At 38.7% G+C, this 17,915-nt stretch overlaps 1 protein-coding gene across 1 annotated transcript in view; it reads right to left on the bottom strand.

The window, feature by feature from the left end:
• The window catches only part of ULK2 (unc-51 like autophagy activating kinase 2), a 37,919-nt gene that overhangs the window by 11,749 nt on the left and 8,255 nt on the right, over positions 1-17,915 (bottom strand). The window contains exons 4-17 of the mRNA XM_062012592.1: positions 14,449-14,481; positions 14,041-14,077; positions 12,635-12,808; positions 12,042-12,115; positions 11,394-11,495; positions 10,980-11,038; positions 10,606-10,688; positions 7,177-7,227; positions 6,716-6,804; positions 5,837-6,008; positions 4,873-4,933; positions 4,535-4,627; positions 1,337-1,474; positions 151-296 (exon numbers count right to left, since the gene is read on the bottom strand). Coding sequence (XP_061868576.1) covers positions 151-296; positions 1,337-1,474; positions 4,535-4,627; positions 4,873-4,933; positions 5,837-6,008; positions 6,716-6,804; positions 7,177-7,227; positions 10,606-10,688; positions 10,980-11,038; positions 11,394-11,495; positions 12,042-12,115; positions 12,635-12,808; positions 14,041-14,077; positions 14,449-14,481 — 1,312 coding nt within the window. The remainder of the gene's footprint in view (positions 1-150; positions 297-1,336; positions 1,475-4,534; positions 4,628-4,872; positions 4,934-5,836; positions 6,009-6,715; positions 6,805-7,176; positions 7,228-10,605; positions 10,689-10,979; positions 11,039-11,393; positions 11,496-12,041; positions 12,116-12,634; positions 12,809-14,040; positions 14,078-14,448; positions 14,482-17,915) is intronic.

The raw sequence follows: 17,915 nt of genomic DNA, 5'->3' as shown, positions 1-17,915 counted from the left end.
TACTTCTGTGAATCGTTTGAAAGAAATTATTTCTGCAAAGGTGACCTAGTTGGGCAGATTTTGGTTTAAGACAATTTCAGGCAAGAATCAGTGTTCTTCATTACTGTTCCAGAAAAATCTTTACTAATTGCTCAGAATTTCTGGGCTTACCTAGTGGTGAAGGAGAATAAGGTCTAGAAGATCCCGTGGATAACCTGCGCCCGACAGCCTGTGCAGTGTCAGCTGGTACTGGAGAACAGGAGCCCATCTTCATGAAGCCCATTGGGCTAGTATTTGAGCGTCTCACAACTCCAGCTCTAACAAGGTGAAAGGAATGGTTACACACATTGTAGTAACTGGAGTTCCTTGAGATAAGCTTCAGAGTATAAGGATCAATTAAAGAAAATACTGCTATTTAAAGAGAAAGTTGTGGTGCTGAAGCTTTTTGAGCTAATAAGCTAAGCTTCCCACACTGAAAAAACCCAACATTTAATTCCCTTTGTTCACACTGACTTTTTAACTTTCAATGCCATAAGAGTCTGATAACTGGAGAAAATTACACCAGATATCCTTTAGCACATGGATTCCTAATCTTCAGACAACCTGATCATAAGATTTACAGTCAAGTGAAATGTATTGCTGCAAATGCTCATTTTTACATCAACACAGGTTATGCCAGTTTTCATACTAGGTCTGTTATACAAGTCAGAGAACTGAAAACAAGATGATTTAAGGGACAGGCACTTCCCCACGTGTACCAACTATTATAAAATCAGAGATCCTGAAAAAAAATGCACTGAACCATGGGGTTTTTGTTTTGTAAAGAACTCCAAAGTTCTGAGTAGTCTTTTTCAAGTCTTTGACCTTCACCATTCCAATCCTGTAGACCACAAAGCAGAGAATAAGTTTGGCACACTAGAGCTTTGTAGTAAGACAGGCTGGTTAACTAGCATGCCAAAAATTGTTTCCTTGATATTCTACAGAACAATGAATCAACTCATCACTGCATGTGTGAAAACAAAATATAACTTATCAGTGACTTTCTAGTTTATGATGTAATGCCACATAATACACAAAGGGGAATAAGAAAGCAAGGCTTCATCTTTTTACCTTCTTGGGTTGCAGTTGAGTGAAAGAACAAGCTCATTTTGTTGTGAAAAATTTCAAGTGCCCATTGAACAATCTTGAGATTGTGAAGGACTATTATTGGTTATCATTCAAATGTCTCTTTAAGTATGTTTTTGTGCAGAAAAAAAGAAATGACATCAGCAAGAAAGCACAGACATGTGTCAGGGTACAAACACAAACTACAGTGAAAAAACAAAGGAGTTTAACCCCCCTCCCCCAAAAAACTCACCTTGGTGATCCATGGGGGTTTGACACAGGGCTGGCAGTGGAGGAGAGGTTCTGTTCTATGCGCTGGTAATTCCGGAGCTGAGTGGGAACTGGGATAGGAGCCGTTTCGCTGCGGGGGGATACTGAAGGCTGACAATGCCTGAAGTTGGAAGGTATGAAGACAGGAGATGAACACAGGTAGACAGGTCTCTGTCTGAACTGTACCATTGTTGAAATTCCAAGAAAACTAAGAAACAGGCAAAAAAGCTGCTTCTGCACTCCCTGCCTGCAAGGCAATCTTAGCTTGTCCTAGTCTAGCTCTAACACCTCGCAGAAGAAGATCAGGAGCTGTTTGTTACTAACCACCTTTCTTAGACTGGCTGGTATCGGAGCAAGGTGAGGGCAGGACTAGCTGAATGAAGCACTTGGTCACGCCTCACAGAGATCTACAGATGCCTCTGACTTCCTGCCAATCAGTCTGCTCTGTTTACCACGGCTTCTAAATAGCGTTCTAGGAAAACCCACTGTGCTGAGAACAGGAAGTTCAGCAGCAGGGCTGGAATGTGTACAAAAGCCACTAAAGCACAGTCAAGAGATATCCCAAGAGACACCGTGAACTTGTGAAAGGAAAACATGTTATGTAACCAAGCCCTGACAAAATGACCAAAACCACACACCTGAACATTCATCCACAGCCTCAAACTGCAGATTAGCATTACCCAAGTTCAACTGAAGTGTCAGTGACCTGGCTTACCTCTGTGTACTATCTGATAAGGGAATCAAACCACTGCAATGGAACCAGCTACCGACACTTCTAAAGCAACACACAATTCAACGGACAGAATTGAAAGCCAACAGGCATTATGGCAGATAATCAGTTTAGCATCTGGTCCTTTCCTGATCATCTCTTCAGAGAAAGTAAGAAATTCTTAAAGAAAATGTGCAAAAAGTTAGTTACAGCACCCAGTGCATGCCTACAGCTGAACAGGAATCTGGGCTTCTGACTGTATTTGTCCTATTCTCTTTGCTACCTCTGAGAATGAAACACTGCTTCCTAACATGCAAAGAACTTCCTTAGCAAAAGCAAAGAACTTTGTTCCTTTATTATCCCCCAGTTCCTAGATATCACAGGGTAATTTGAAAGTTGGCCGTGAGAACGTAGTTGGCAGAAGGCCTGAAAGTTTCCACGCAAGGAGGTCTCACAAGTGGGAAGCACAGAAAGGCAGTGGGCAGCCTGCAGGGACTGACACAGCACACTGATAGAGCTCAGGGAGGCTCCCTGGGCCCAGCTTCCAAGAGAGGCGAAGCAGATATTATTTAAACTCGTGTAGTGATGCCAAGGAGGCCATAAAGCTGCTTCTACTTTTGAAGTACTCATCATGGAAAATGCCTTTCCCTGCCCTCATACAGCCTTGTAGGTATATCCAAGCAAGTTGTGTGAGCCATGAGCTAACAAGGCAGCAATGCTATGTTAGCATGGTGAAGAGCCATGGTACAGTATTTGGCCTTCCCTCAGGACTCTCCAAGCCCAAAGCTAAGCTCTGGTTAGGCATCCTCAAGCTTGATGTGGTTTGCTGCTGGTTAGGGCAAATGCAATACAGATGCAAGCAGAGCTGCATGCAAATCTTGCTTCTCTGAGATCCAGAGAATAAAATTAGCAATTAACCACAGGAGAGAGAACTGCCTCTACCTATTCTGCCCATGCTGGCTGGAGACTGAGAAATATTGCAGCTTCTTCTACTTGACAGAAAGCAGCATAACTATGGGTACAAATCATTGAGTTTTATCAGCTAATCAGAAAAATAATATCCCTGTTTCACTGGGTATAACCTTTTGTTGAAAAAAACCCAAACCCAACACCAAAAACTATCACACACTATGAATGAACATTTACCTGAAATAAAAACAACTAAAACCCCCAGCATCTTGTGGATGTGTCACACACTTCTTTCCTTCAGACCATGCCCCAAGCAGGCAGCTACTGAATTTACTTACACCAATAATTAAGTCAAACTATTGCAGTACACTGAAAGTGTGAACAGTAGTCACCTGTTCCTAACCACATGACTGTTTACCTCAACTCCATGTACAGACAAATAACACATTTTCATAAAGCTTGGAACTCGAAAAACTGTGACACCTGACACAATTTCAAATGGGAAATGTATTTACAATCTGTTGTACACAGCAGATCCAGAGCTAATGGATCTTTACAGACAAACTATTCCCATTATCTGCCCTTAGACATGAAAGGTAAGGCCAAAGCTGTATTGACAGACCATGTCAGCACATTTCACAAACTGCACAAAGATCAACCAAACTTTTCTTGTGACCAGCAATTCTAAACAAATAATGCTGACCTGCAGCCCTGCAGTATTAGCACAAGCCAAAAATACACCCAACATAATAGCTTTATTCCCCATTTAGCCACCCATCCTCTGTTTGTACTGAAAACATTATGAAATTCAATACTTGGTCAAATGACAAATCTAACCCTTGTGTTTGGATATTACATGAGCAGTTAAACACAATGATTAAACTTTATATTTTTCAGTATCATACAGGAAAGACTCCAGGCACCACTGAATGAATATCAATTCTGCTTTGAAACAGCAGAAACTTAAGTCTACAACCACACAGAAGAAAGAGGACTTAATAACAGTCCTGCTGAGGGAAAAGCTGAGATATATGTTTAGCTCTTTCATGTAGCTTCTTTGGTATCTTGTGAGACATAAACATGAAGTTCACAGCAATCACTTGCATAGAAGCCACACTCAGTTACCAGACTTAAGACAATCCATCCACCAGACACACATCCATAGTGGTCTGGGCTAAGTTCCTCTTCTCTTACAACTACTTAACTGCACTCTGCATCTTCACTCATAGAATAAAGACTGTGCTGTGCTTTATAACAGCAAAAAGCACAAGTCAGTTATGTCTCTGAAGTTTCTGCTTTCAACCAGTGCAAAATTTAAACAGACAAAACAAAGTTCTCCTTCCTTAAGAATATCTTTTGAGGATGCACCAGAGCTGGAAGTCAGCTCTGCACACATCAGCCATTAGAACACGTGAAGTGGAGAGGGTCTGGAAAAAAACAGGTCTAGCTTCTATTTCAGTTCAGTTTCCAGTGGCTATTCACAATCTAAGAAACCCCAACCAACCCTGATAGTAGCTGAGAATCTTTTTAAAAGAGAGGAAATACTAAGCCAACATCACCCACCTGTTGGCTGTACCAGAAGCAGTACTTCGAGAAGAGGCTGAGGATGGTTTCTGTACAGTTCCTGAGCTTCCAGAAATAGTTAATGGTGACTGCCTGTGAAAACAAAACCACTGTCAAAAGACAATTCTTCACATCAGAGAAGCTATCTCCTTTGCAGCAAAGCTTTCATTCGAGCTGTTTACACATCCTTATTAAATTCACCTTGGCATATTAATCTTTAAGAAACTCCACACAGCTACAAAAACCCCTCACTGCCAGAAACCCAGCAACCAGTTCTACAGCTGCAGTCTCAGTTCTAGAACATGACATTTCTTTTGGCTAAAGCTCAGCACACCTACCCTCCACACATCAAGAACTCGCTGGAAGCCCGTCTGCCAGCTGCTCCCAATGGCATATCATCTACAGTAAGCAGAAGAACACATTGAAAATCCACATCACAAAGCTGAATCTTTAAAAAAACCCAAATCTCCAGAATTACTGTTGTAGAAACAACCCCTTCTGACAAAGTTCTGTGAATGTATAAAAGTTTTCCACAAACAGGTTCTTGCATGAAAATACCTCAAAAAGCAGTAACTGGGAAGGCAGTTCTTTAGTGTTTGTTTTTGTCAGGGTATTTTGTTCTCTGCTAATTATAACAACTTTGAAATGAAATCTATGGATTAAGAGTACAAGGTATCAGCATTGGGAGATTCATAATAACAAATGACAGGAATCTTTCAGAGACCAAGGCACTAATGTAGTGAAATATTTAACAGGAGTTGGTGGCATTGTATAGAAATCAGCTGAAGAGCTGCTTCATGGCAATTCAGGTTTGGACAATGTGAAATGGCAGTGTGCTACAAGCAAGTTTTTCTGTTGTATAAGCCCAGTCTGATGCCTTTTCACATTAAACACTCTTAAAAAAATGTTTTTACCTGCACTTGTTTATTTTACAAAGCTCTACAGCATGTACTAGAAATGCTCAGTCAGTCTGGAGGTAACAATGTGCCTGCATCCACTAAAAGACTCCTGTTTCTTGTTATCAGCAGCTATTTACAACTGACTGTTCTGCCAAATCCCAATATTTTCCATGACTTTAAATCATGTTGGCATCTTTGGCATATCTGGCCATTCAGTTGAAGGTGAAAATATCCCACGTGGACATGCAAGTATACCAAACAGTCTCCCTTCAAAGAGTAATCAAACTAAAGAGGTGAGTTCCAGTGTGAATTCAGACACTTTTAGTTAAAGCTAAAGAGTAACAGGACATAAAGGTATGTTACACGTGGAAATTGTTTTAAAATGTAAAAATAAGGTTCTTACATGAGTGGTCTGAAGAGATATTGTGTGGGACAAGAACAAAGTCATCTGTGTCACAAGAGGAGTTCTTGCTACTGGTACTTGCAGAGTCTTTAGAGACTTGAAGATAGTTAGGAGGACCCAATGGAGGGGAAGACAAATTCTCTTCTTGAATATGCTGCATATCTGGTAGAGACTGGACAGAGGGATGGTGGAAAAAGGAAAGTAAGAAAACTACTGTAAATCCAGTGATTCAGAATGTAGAATTGCTCTTTTAACTCTGAAGCTTCTAAAGTGAGAATCATCACTATTTTGGGGGAAAAAAAAAGATAATAAACTAAAAGCAGCCCAAGATTTAAATATTTAGAAATAGAAACGTATTTGAATTCAGAAATTTCAGATTCTGTGCAACCCTGTGGTGTCAATTTAGACAATTCTATATTCAATAGGCTGTAAAGTGAAACAACTGCAATTTATTCACTCCTGATGACACAGCTGCACCTATTGCAAATGCCACATAACATTGAAGGCATCAGTTTGTATCTGTATAAAGGGTCTTAACAAAAAAGCCAGGTCAAAAATTACCAGTAAGAGTCATTACATTGCAAACCATATCAGCATATCTAAAGATTTGCTGTTCCTGCATTGGATATGTACATGTATCTTTTTCTTTAACAAAAAAATCCTCAACAAAAACCTCACAAAGCACAAGACAAGGAGCAAGAGAGAACCAAAACTCTAATGGCATTTTTCTAACAAAAGGCAGGGGTATTCCCTGCTCTGTGCTCCTAAACACAACAGTTTACACAGTTCAAGATTTGGAAGATCTAAAATTCAGTAACTCTTGGCTAAACATTACAGAAAATGTTTTCCAGAGGTTGTTCTGTAAAACAGAGAACTTACTGGAGGAGAAGCAAAGCGGCATGAAGGAGAGCTACCACAGGAACTGCCAGAGGCTGAGCCTGTGTATGTGGGCACTGGTACAGGACAAGCTAGAAGAGAAAAGCCCAGGAGGAAAAAAAAACAAGTGGACTTCGAGGGAAGAATTTCAAACAAACTCATTTCCTCACTGCTTTCCATTCATAAACCCTTAAACAACTTACAAGCACAGCAAATACTCTTGTGTATTTAAGGATTTAAGTTCAGTTGAAATGTCAAAGGAACTAGTAAGTACATATTGCATTTCAGTCTAGCACAACAGTAGAAAAGGATTCAACACTTAGGCCTACAGTGGAGCACAATAACAGTCAGGCTCAGGAAAATGCCTCATAAACACTTAGTGTGATATTTGGCTGATCTTTCTCCCTTCCAGCCCCCAACATTCATCATTTACACACATAAGTGGAAAACCCAAAACTACTTACATTTTTTGACTGTGGAAATTTGATCTAGGAAAGGGTGGTTGAAAAATGCTTCTGTAGAACAAGAGAAACAACCATTGTGGGTAAATGTACAAAAGACACCGAATTTACAGACAATATTGCAGATGGTAATAAATGGTTGCCTTCCCAGAATCAATATTTCAGAGCCAGAAGGTGAAGAGCTTATAAAAGATTAAAGCCTTCTATGTTATATGTTGCTATAGTATTTGGAAAGGAAACAAAAATCAATTGAATTACTGCAAACAACAGCCAGCAAGGCAAATCAGACTGAATGACTGGAGGACATTAGATGACTGAACTTAAGGATCACCTACACAAGAAGTTTTCCTATACCCCTCATGAAATGATGTTCTCTATGTTCAATATGGCACTAATTGTTTTAATTTGCTCTTCAAAAGGATGAGCATCTCCTGTCAAACACTGAAGGTGTTTTCACTTCTGCCTTTCTCAGCAACTGAGGATTATTTTTGAGTCCATTAACACCACTCCTTAGGTGGCCAAAAATCACAACACAAGGGCAGCAACCATTCTCCTTCCCACTTGGCAAAAGCAGAATGCAACCTGTGCAGCCAGTTCACAGTGTAAAGCAGAATTAAACACTACTCCTTTAACACTCTTCTCAGTTATCTTGTTACTGTCACAACAATAACATTTTGCATTTCTTGTAAATAGCTATGCTGAGATGCAATTGCCTTGGCATAAATAGCTGGCTAGCTGTTAGTTAACATGGAAAGTTTTATTCTACAGGAAGCTAGTTAGAGGAAATTGAGAGTTGGTGGGAGCTAGCTGCTGAGCTTTCAAACTTTAACGTTCTAAGAGTTGAGGAAAAACAATGCTGTTCATCAGATGTAAGCAAATAGCAAGGACAAAAAAAAATAGAATCTGAAGCCTGCAGTATCTCCTCTTCCTTCAACAACACTTTCTTCCATGCCCTGATAAGGAAGGGAGGCTGGCTGCAACGCAAGAACAATGTAATGATTAACTTTAACACGAGGATCAGGTGTTCTTGAGCTTTTGTACAACACCTGCTGTTCTTCTTGGTATTGCTGGAAGATCAACAAGATTTCCAATGCTATTTTTACTTCAACAACAAGCAACTGAGCTCGGTTATACACTCTCCCTTTCACTCCCTTTGCTAAGCACATTCCAGAGCAGCCCCTTTGAGGCCCTTTAAGTGGCTCAGCCAAGGAAAACATTACTTTCATCACTACCATTCTGCTTTCTATTTTTCTTTCTAAGCACAAATACATTCTACCACTATCAGAAATGATACAGTGAATTTCCTATATTTGAAGAAACTGTAGGGATCAGCACACTCAGAGGGCAAAGGGGAATTGATTACTCAGAGTCCATGTTTGCTGTGTATTAATTCTTCTACACATCCAGATTTATATATCAAACTGTGAATACTGCCACTACCATCTGGGGTGTTTTACCTAGTTACTGGGATTTTTTTCTGGATCTAAGTTTTTACATACAGGAGTTGAGCTATGTCAGTCCTGTCTACACACAAAACTCCTGATTCTCAGGAGAGCAACACTTTCATTATGCTAGCACTGGCATTTTCAAGTCCAAAATGCTAAGAAAGAAAGAGTTTTATATTTATTGGAGCAAAAAAGAAAAGAAAAATAAAAGGAGCTATGAAAATCTTGAGCTTCAACTGAAGAACTAAAAGACCTTTTGAATCCCCCTCTCTCTACAGGCTAATGAATACAGTCGTCTCATCACAAATGCACAAGGACAACACATGATGAATGAGTCAATTTCAGTATTGCATCAAAACCAAGTTTGCATGTATAACTAAAGAGCAATGGTGAAGTTTCACAAGCAGAAACAAAAACTAAGCATGCCTAACTTTGGGTTGTAACCACTGCCCAAGATCTCAGCATCACAAGAGCTGACAACTATAGTGAGCAAAGAACTAGGTGTCATCTACAAAGAGCATGAAGAGACTTTAAGGTTTAGGCTCTTTCTCTCCATTCCATGGATTAAAATGTGATGGGTCACCTATCTTGTTGCTAACAAAGCTCAGTATTAAAGCACATTTCTATCAATACAAAAATAATAACAATGAAAAAGATAACTGTATTTAGCTAAGTTAGCCTTAACTAAAAGTTTAAGATTAATATTTCCTCGTAGCCGTGACATAACTACAAAACCAAATAATGCTACCAGCATGAATAATACAACATACAAGATGCAGCTATGAAGAACAATCAAGATTTAACTTTTCAGTGGTTGCCTTTTAAAAATGCTGCCTGAGTTTCCATTAAAAAACAAATAAAAGAGAAGAATCATTACAACCTTCACAGAAATAGGTAACAAAAAACCCAGCTGAGACTGGAGTAACAGACAATCCAGCCAGTACAAAGCACCACAAATCTACTCCTGACTAATAATGAAGTGGCATCAGTTGCAGCCAGTCTGAAGGATTCCAAAGTATCAATTTGAGGCCTTATACCTTAAGTTAGAACAATGTTCTGCAAAGAAAGATCTTCAGCTAAAGAGAAAAAGCTAAACCCATCAGTAAACAGGAGCCAGACAAGTTCATTTTTGTTAAGGGGATATCCATCTAGTTTGGACTAGGTTTAACTTCCTGACTAACACAACATGCAGACCTAAACAGGTGCTGCAGTAATGTCTAACAACATGCAAACTTCAGTCACTGAACAGTTAAAAAATTTTAGGACTTAGTAAAATCGAAAGACACAGATTTTGTTGCTACTGTTTGGGGACTCAAACCCCAGGGAAAATATTTCACTGAAACAAAGAAGTCTCTAGAGCTAGCAACACCCAAGTGCAATACTAGGAACTCTTTGCAAACAAAGAGTTTCGATGTAACATCACATCTCTCGTTGCCCTCAGACATATATATAGCTTTCAAGGTAAAAATCAAATGTACAGTTTGTATCACCATTAACACTGTCAGGACATTTATAGTCTAACAAGAGAAAAGAACGGGGAGGAAACCATTTAAAGCAACTTTGCTTCCAAAGTGGATACTTTGTTACAGCTACCACACCACAGGGATGTCTGCACAAGGAGCTCAGGGATGTCTGCTCCCAGTCTGGATCCAAATCATCAGGTAAAGTAGCAGAAATAAGACTGTGACATGAAATTTAAGGTGTATCAGGTAACACTAGAGGGAGGAGGAAAGGCCACAACTGAAAGAATGAGCTACTTTATATTTCATCACTCAACAGCAAAATCATGATCTATGCCCATCACTTAACACTGACAGTAATTACCTCATCATTTATTTTGGCTACTCTGCCTTCTTTATAACTGACAATAAAAAAATACTTCACTTCTCATGTAATTGGCTGTAGACAAAAGGTCAAGACAGTTACTGTGCTCACATGAACACAACTACCAAGGAAAGTCGAGAGAGCAAAAGGAAATGTTACGTACCAAAGTCCATTCTATCTTTTTGGTTTCTCTGAAGCAAACCCAACAGCAGGTCAGCCAGATAAGCTGATGTTTCCCTAGGAATACTGCACACAAGAGAAAGTAAAAGATGCATTAAATTTAATGTGGACACTAAATAATGCAGAACACATTAAATTTCAAGAAGTCAGCATTCTGCCATGTCCTTAAGCCTTTACTACGCATGCTCTATAGACTTAGTACAGGACTCAGCAAGATCCAGTGAAGACAAGATGCAACATGTGTCACCAGTATCATAGTACATCCTTGTAAAGATATCAATGCCATATATGTTTTTACAAATCCCAGGCATTCCCAAGGATGAAAACATGTTCAGTTATCAAATGTAAATGACATACCTAGGAATCAAATTCCTGTTTTTTTCATAAAACATTCTCAAATCTTGAGGACTATTGGCCTGTCAAAGAAAAATGTACATTAATTAAAGTTCAGTTTCATGGCGAAAACAGCTTTTGTACCTATGCACACAGACAGAAAAAAAGTAGACTTTCACTTATGGGCATTAAAGGAGCAAACTCCAAGCATAGCAGTAACTTCATTACTGAGTATCCTTATACATTTCCTTTGGATTGAACACACTGACCTCATAGACTAAGTATGAGCAACTTTCCCCTTGGTACCCTCAAGTGATCTTGCCTTTGAAGCATTGCCACTACACTCAGACATCACTACTTCTGTTTTCATGACTGGAAGGAAAAGCCCTAGGAATTTCCATGAGACTAAAAAGAGGGGGAAAGGAAATAAAGTGTTACCTGAAAAGGTGGTTTTCCAACAAGACACTGATAAATCACAGTTCCTATGCTCCACAGGTCTGCTTTAGCATCATAGTGTTGAGACATAATCACTTCAGGGGCCTGTAAAGAATGGCAAAATTAAAACTGAAAAAAAGGAAAAGCAAAATCATCTTCCCATGATCATCCAGTGCAGCATTGGCAGTGTCAAAGTCAGTTCAGTAAGGCACTTTTAACAAAACACCAAACAAACCTGTCCCACATGTGATAAAACTCATTAAATTACTAGAATGAAAACATCAAGTAGTTTAACTAAGTACAGTTCTTCTAGCCTATATTTGATCACTTTTTATTTTCTTGGAAGCTGGGAAGGAGATAATGTCTTATTTCAGGAGAAAATAAAAAGTATGTAAGTGGGAATTAAATTCATTTGCCAAAAAAAATTAATGCTAAGATGTATTGCCTTTTACCTCTCCAAGATTATTCCTCCCTACAGTGCTGAGAAGTGCTCAGTGTAGCTAGTGAAGCCATGGAAAGGTGAACTGCATGTTGCCCTAATACTTCTGAAGTAACATTAGGCATTTTTCAATCTGCATGTAGTAAATGATTTTGCTCTGGTAGCAGAATGTTTGAAATGAGCAACATAATCTGAAATACACAGTCACTTACCATATACATAGGGGAACCACACAGAGTTGCAGCCATCATGTTGCTATGCAGGTAACGAGCGAACCCAAAGTCAGCTACAGAAAGAAACACATTCATCAATGAAAACAAAGTTAACTTTCAATTTTTCAAGTCTCATCTGTCTCTTATTGAAATCTTCTACAATTACCAGTCAGAGAGAAAAAGACAGGTAGAATATACAGCCAACTACATGGAATAGAATGTTTCACTGAAAGAATAATGTATTTTCTTCCAACAGCAAGCCAAGAAACAGCAGTGGCATCATTTGCACAAACTGCTGCTCAACCATTTCCCCAGCTGCAGAACATGCTGTCTGGTGTCAGCAGGAAAGGACTGAAGTCAGTGGCTAAGTATAAATAGTTCATTAAGAGTGATGAATATACAATCTGCTTCAGTGAAATCACATCAGGTAGAAGTTTAGGAAGTTTCAAGATGCCTGAATTTTCCACACAAGCAAAAGCATCTGAAACTATCAAGTAAGGACAGCAAGTTTTGTCTCTCTGCTGTTTAGAAGATGGAGTTGTAAAAGATCTCAGGTTTTGATTGAAAAAGGTATCAGAGAAAAAGGTATTTACCTATTTTGATGCGTATGCCACTGACACTTGACTTCCTACGACTGGCATATGACAATAAAATATTCTGTGGTTTAAGATCCCTGTGAATGATTCCTTTACTGTGCAGAATACGCATAGCTGCTGCGATCTGCTGGAGGAATACCCGGATGGTGTCTTCACTTAGAGTTCCTTTGGCTGGAAATAGCACACACATTAGCAGAGGAGAAAATAAATATCATTATCTTTGGGCAAAAAGCAAGAAACTTCACAGTGATCAACTGTGAAAACAAGGAAGCCAATCAAATCATAGTGAATGGCATTCAGTGCAACCCAACCTCCAGTATTGTTCTACAAATGGGTATTTTCTCAACACATATCTCCACAGCTTTAACCTAGCTAGAGTACTCTGAATTATGTGCTTTCACAGTAGTTTATTCAGCTTGGTAGCATAATAGTTGTAAAACTTCTCCATCACCTAAACTTCCTAAAAAGGTAAAGGAGACAAAAGAAAGAAAAGAACTTCATTTCAGAACACAAAATGTATCTATGATCATATTACAATCTGAAGCCATAAAACCTGTTCTTTAAGCAAATCACTATGGGGATGCAGTTAACCACTCTGCTAAAACAACTCACCCTTGACAAAATGTTGAAGGGAAAAAATTTGGTGCACTTTGAAAGTGTCTTCAGGAGATACTATCTCATTATGCAATCTGAAAAAGTACTGAACACTAGAGCTGGATGATGCTGCACGAGTCTTCCCAAGGATTTTAATGGGAAGTGAATTAGGCTTTTAATATACACAGTTACCATAACAATAGCTGTTCACAAAAAGATTCCTTCAACATGCTGAGATACAAAGGCAAGTTGAAGAATATTTTCATCACAAAAAAGATGAAGATTACCATTTCTGCTGAAAATTTCGTTTCTAATTAGAATTCATTTGTCATGATTCTGTAACTTCTGTCTTCACTTTGGCTAAAGCCATGTTGAAGGGTAAAAATCTCTCCTAAGCCAGAACTGTGTCTTTTTAGAAAGCTTATTATATATTATAATTATATACTTATATAAGTAATTCAGCATTAAGTTCATGTCTTGATAAAGAAAGTGCAATCAAAACACTGGGAGCAGCCTCCCAGTTTTGAAGTTCCCAGGGTGGCATACAAACACACATACAACAAACAGCACCCTGGTGCTGACCTGGAATGGAGACACAATGCAATGCTAAACAGATTCCTGGTGAATTCAATTCTCTTCTGAAGAGGGTAAAGTCACACCAGGATGAACATGCACTGGGGAATTACAGACATTCCACAAACAGAGAAATATTTAAACCATAAGCAGAAATAATCTCAGAGAAATACCAACAGAGAATATAAACATGCAAGGCAATAGTTTCTTAATAGGGAAACACAGTCATCATTTACCTTGTAAATAATCTGCCAAATCCCCACCATTGCAGTACTGTTAAAAAGAAAGGGGTTTGTTCAGAACACAAGCACTGAAATACTTGCTATATCATTTTTACTTTGTAAGCTTTTCATGAGAATTAGAAGATCCTTTCCAGCTATTTGCCTTAAAATTGTTTTGCCAATTATTTGTAATTAATAATTTGAGGTGTAACACTTCATTAATAATTAACAGGATCATAAAATGGAACAGAATAATTTATGGAAGAGCCACTGCTGATAAATTTAGTAGTGCACAGGAAATTAATAATCTAGTTTTCAGAATTGCTTGCTTTAACAAGTCATGGTTATTTTGCAGCTGTGCAAAAAGGTTTTGTCTAAAAATCATCTTTAAAGTCAGCCAGAAACATATTTGTTAACACATACCTCCATTACCAAAAAGACAGAATTGGGCATTTCCTAGGACAGAAGGAGAACAAATCCCATTTTAGAATGTGACAAGACAAAGCCTTCAGTACCTGAGTAACATGAGATTATTTTCCATCAACTGAGACACCTTACAGTAAAGTCACTGTTTTACAGAGAAGCAAATACCTACATTCCCTACCATTAAATATTTCACATTTTCAAAAGCATTCAGCAGGCAACAACCTGAAGACTAAAGTTATCATTTGAAAGAGCATCATACAGTAAGTAACATCAGATTTCACTGTATGTCACTCCCTGAGCTTTCAGCTGCCTTGGGCTACTCTGTCAACACAACCTCTATATTGAGAGCCCTTAAAAATAAACACAGTTTCACTATCAGACATCACTGAAATAAGTCACTAACAGGACAGTAATATTTAGTTGCAAATACACTAGACAGGATTACAAACCATAAGCAAGACAATTTGGCTATGACAGCCAGTTTGCTACAGAGGAATTTCAAAGTTATGTTCCCTGCTTCTGGGTAAAACAGACTTTGCTTCTTCCATCCAAAAAGTCAAAGGTCAGTCAGAATCCCAGAACACTTAACTGTCCGGAATAAACTGATTCCCAAATGCTATTTTGTAGGATAATTGATTCAAGAATCATGCACACTTCTGTAGAGCATGTCCCTCAACAAGTCAGTGGCAGAAGAACATCCCTGCCATGGGCTTAAATGCCCTATGGCAAAGGTGTGATTTGTTATGGCAGTCAACTGAGACTTTCGTAAGTTCTGACCTCCTTTGACCTATTTGCAACCTGAATTCCCTCTCTCGTAACTGGGTAAAAGTTACTAAAGGATAGATTAGCTAATGTCTACTGTAAATTATCTACATACTCCACAAAAATGCAGGGAAAGTGTCTGTGCTTAAACCCAACTGTAACAAGAACATCCATCTTTTTTACACTTATTTATTCTGGCTGATGGAAGAGCCCTGTCTGTGCCTACATTGTTTTCCACTAAGTCTCCTGCATAAAATAGTTTTGTTGTGCCTTCAAAGTTGAAGATACTCAGAGATCTTTTATAAAGTATTTCTCCCTTTTGAGCTGATTGAGTAAGACTGAAAGGAAAGAACATAAAGCAAGTATGTGATAAACGGAATGATGCTTTTAGTTACATAGTACATTACCTCCTTTTCACTTCCAAAATAAACAATAGTTGACAGTTTGTGGGAAAATATGTTTTTAAGAAGGATGAGAGTGAGATGTCATACCAGGCAGGGCCAGGAGTAGACAGCCTGATTGTAATCTGCTAACCAGTGTCAAAAACAAAGAGTCAAAAAGGACACTGCATGGCAAAACAAAACCTGCAAACTTAGCCACCTTTCTTCTATTAAAACTTCAGCACACATTCAGTTTGACCACTGACAGGAGCTACCACAAGACTGCCACGTTCAGGAGCTCACTAACAGGTCAGGCTCAGCAGCTTTGAAAAGAAAACTAAAGCAAAAATGGGCTCATGGGCCCAGGATAAGGAAATGGACATCCTAAATGTCACACACGGGTGGCACAACCCCTTAAAGCCCACTTCTACCAATCCATCACAGATACAGTTATCCACTACAGTGAACTGTAGTAAGTACAGTTCAAGATGAACTGGATGTTTGAAGGTTAATTCAAGACTTATAAGACTGCTTGATTTTCTGGAAGCATTTAGTTGAGCTAGTTTTGTCTGTGTTACAGAAATGCATCTGAGGTTCTTTCCAGCTCAGAACATCAAGCACATTACAGACTTGTTTACATTTGGAAATTAGCTTCAAAGAAAGCAAGTTTCTAGGAACATTAGTTGAATCTGTTGGGAATGAAAAGCAAACTGCAACCAATATAGAATATTAAAGCAACAGTAGATCACATTTCAGGAAGTCCCAATTGTTCAATGTTTCTGTAACAGCTGTGGCCAACACGAAGGATAACTTGCAATCCTATAAACACCTCCAAAACTGAGAGGATACATTAAAGCAAAGAAAGATAAGTAATTACTTGCAGTGTAAATTACTGAAAATACATGATGATAAATGTTGTTTCTTTCTATATTGTTCCTTTGCAAGCCAGAAACTCTCTTTCTAGAACCCCAGGGAAACATCAACTCTGAGATCTCAACATAACAATCTGAACATTCTGCCATCTGAAGATCGCTTCCCTTAAAGGCTGACCGATGTGTAAAAGAGTAACACAGCTAAGAAGCACAAAAATTGTCCTTCCTCCAGTGACAAGAAAGAAGCTCAGCTAGTGGACTTCCACCCGAACATAGCAATCCCATGAATCAGAAATAGATGTTCCACAGCGTCAGTGCCTCTGCTACACAACACGCTCTGTACAAAAACAGCAGCTTATGGCAGTATGTAATGCTCAGCTCATGACAGACATTTATTCATCACAGAACTAAGAGAATGTGTTTTCTGGATTCCCTTGGAAACAAAGTCCTTTCAAACAAAGCTGCTCTCTTCAGAAACACAGAGCTGATGATTTGTCCTGTTGTACTAGCTCTTACCTGTTTAAAGAAAGTAATTCTTACGGATCACACTAGATTTTGCTCAAATGGCATTACTCATCTTTTTTTGACTGATGACTCTTGATAAAAAACAATCAAACAAGTCACTGGGTTAAAATCATTGTAAGAGGTAGAATGTGTTTCCTTATTGTAGCTTGGATAATCATTTTTTATTAAAGAAGCAGAGCAAATCACGAGTTTCATGAGAAGATTTTCCCAGACTGGTCACAACACCTACCTAATTCATATTGCAAAGTATCTTTTGCACAGTACTGCTACCAAGCTCCCCAGGCACAGCCCATCCCAACCTTAACTCATAATCAAACACTTTTCAATATGCCACCAACAGAAGCTTTAGTTCAAAACAGCTGAAGGTGTTCATCCTTTCCATAGCTGCTCAGCTTTTGCATTTCAGTTCTCAGCCAGTCTGACTGGGTACATGATCTCCACTTTGGGAATACACTCAGAAAACACAGGTGACTTCTGTAGATGCATTTTTCCCTTCTAAATTATTTTGCTAAAAAAACCTCCCAACTATCCCTACCATGACTCCCTAGAGTTATTTGTGATTTCTGTTGACTTGCTAAGCAAAGCAAAGTGCTCAAAACCGAAAAGATTAGTAAAGCAGCACGTTTCATATCTAACATTCAGGAGTAAAGATATTTTAAATTGCTTCTTCAAACAGATGCAAAGCTTTCAATAATTTACACTGATATACAGATCATAAAACTACTGCAGCTGAAGCTGCTCTGGCCTACACTTCCATCTAGAAAAATAATCCAGTGAAAGATGAATTTAATAGATACTAAGAGGCAACATATTTGCCAAAACTTGCTGTGTTTTAATCCCCAACTTCCAACAGTTGTCTCAGGGGATGTGAAGTTCCAACCCAAATCACAGGCTCAGCGCAGTAGTTTCATTTAAAAGACATTAA

Source organism: Colius striatus, chromosome 20 (assembly GCF_028858725.1).
Source record: "Colius striatus isolate bColStr4 chromosome 20, bColStr4.1.hap1, whole genome shotgun sequence".
Taxonomy (NCBI): Eukaryota; Metazoa; Chordata; class Aves; order Coliiformes; family Coliidae; genus Colius; species Colius striatus.
Note: the sequence above shows the minus strand (reverse complement) of the source record. Positions and strands in the feature narration are given on the sequence as shown.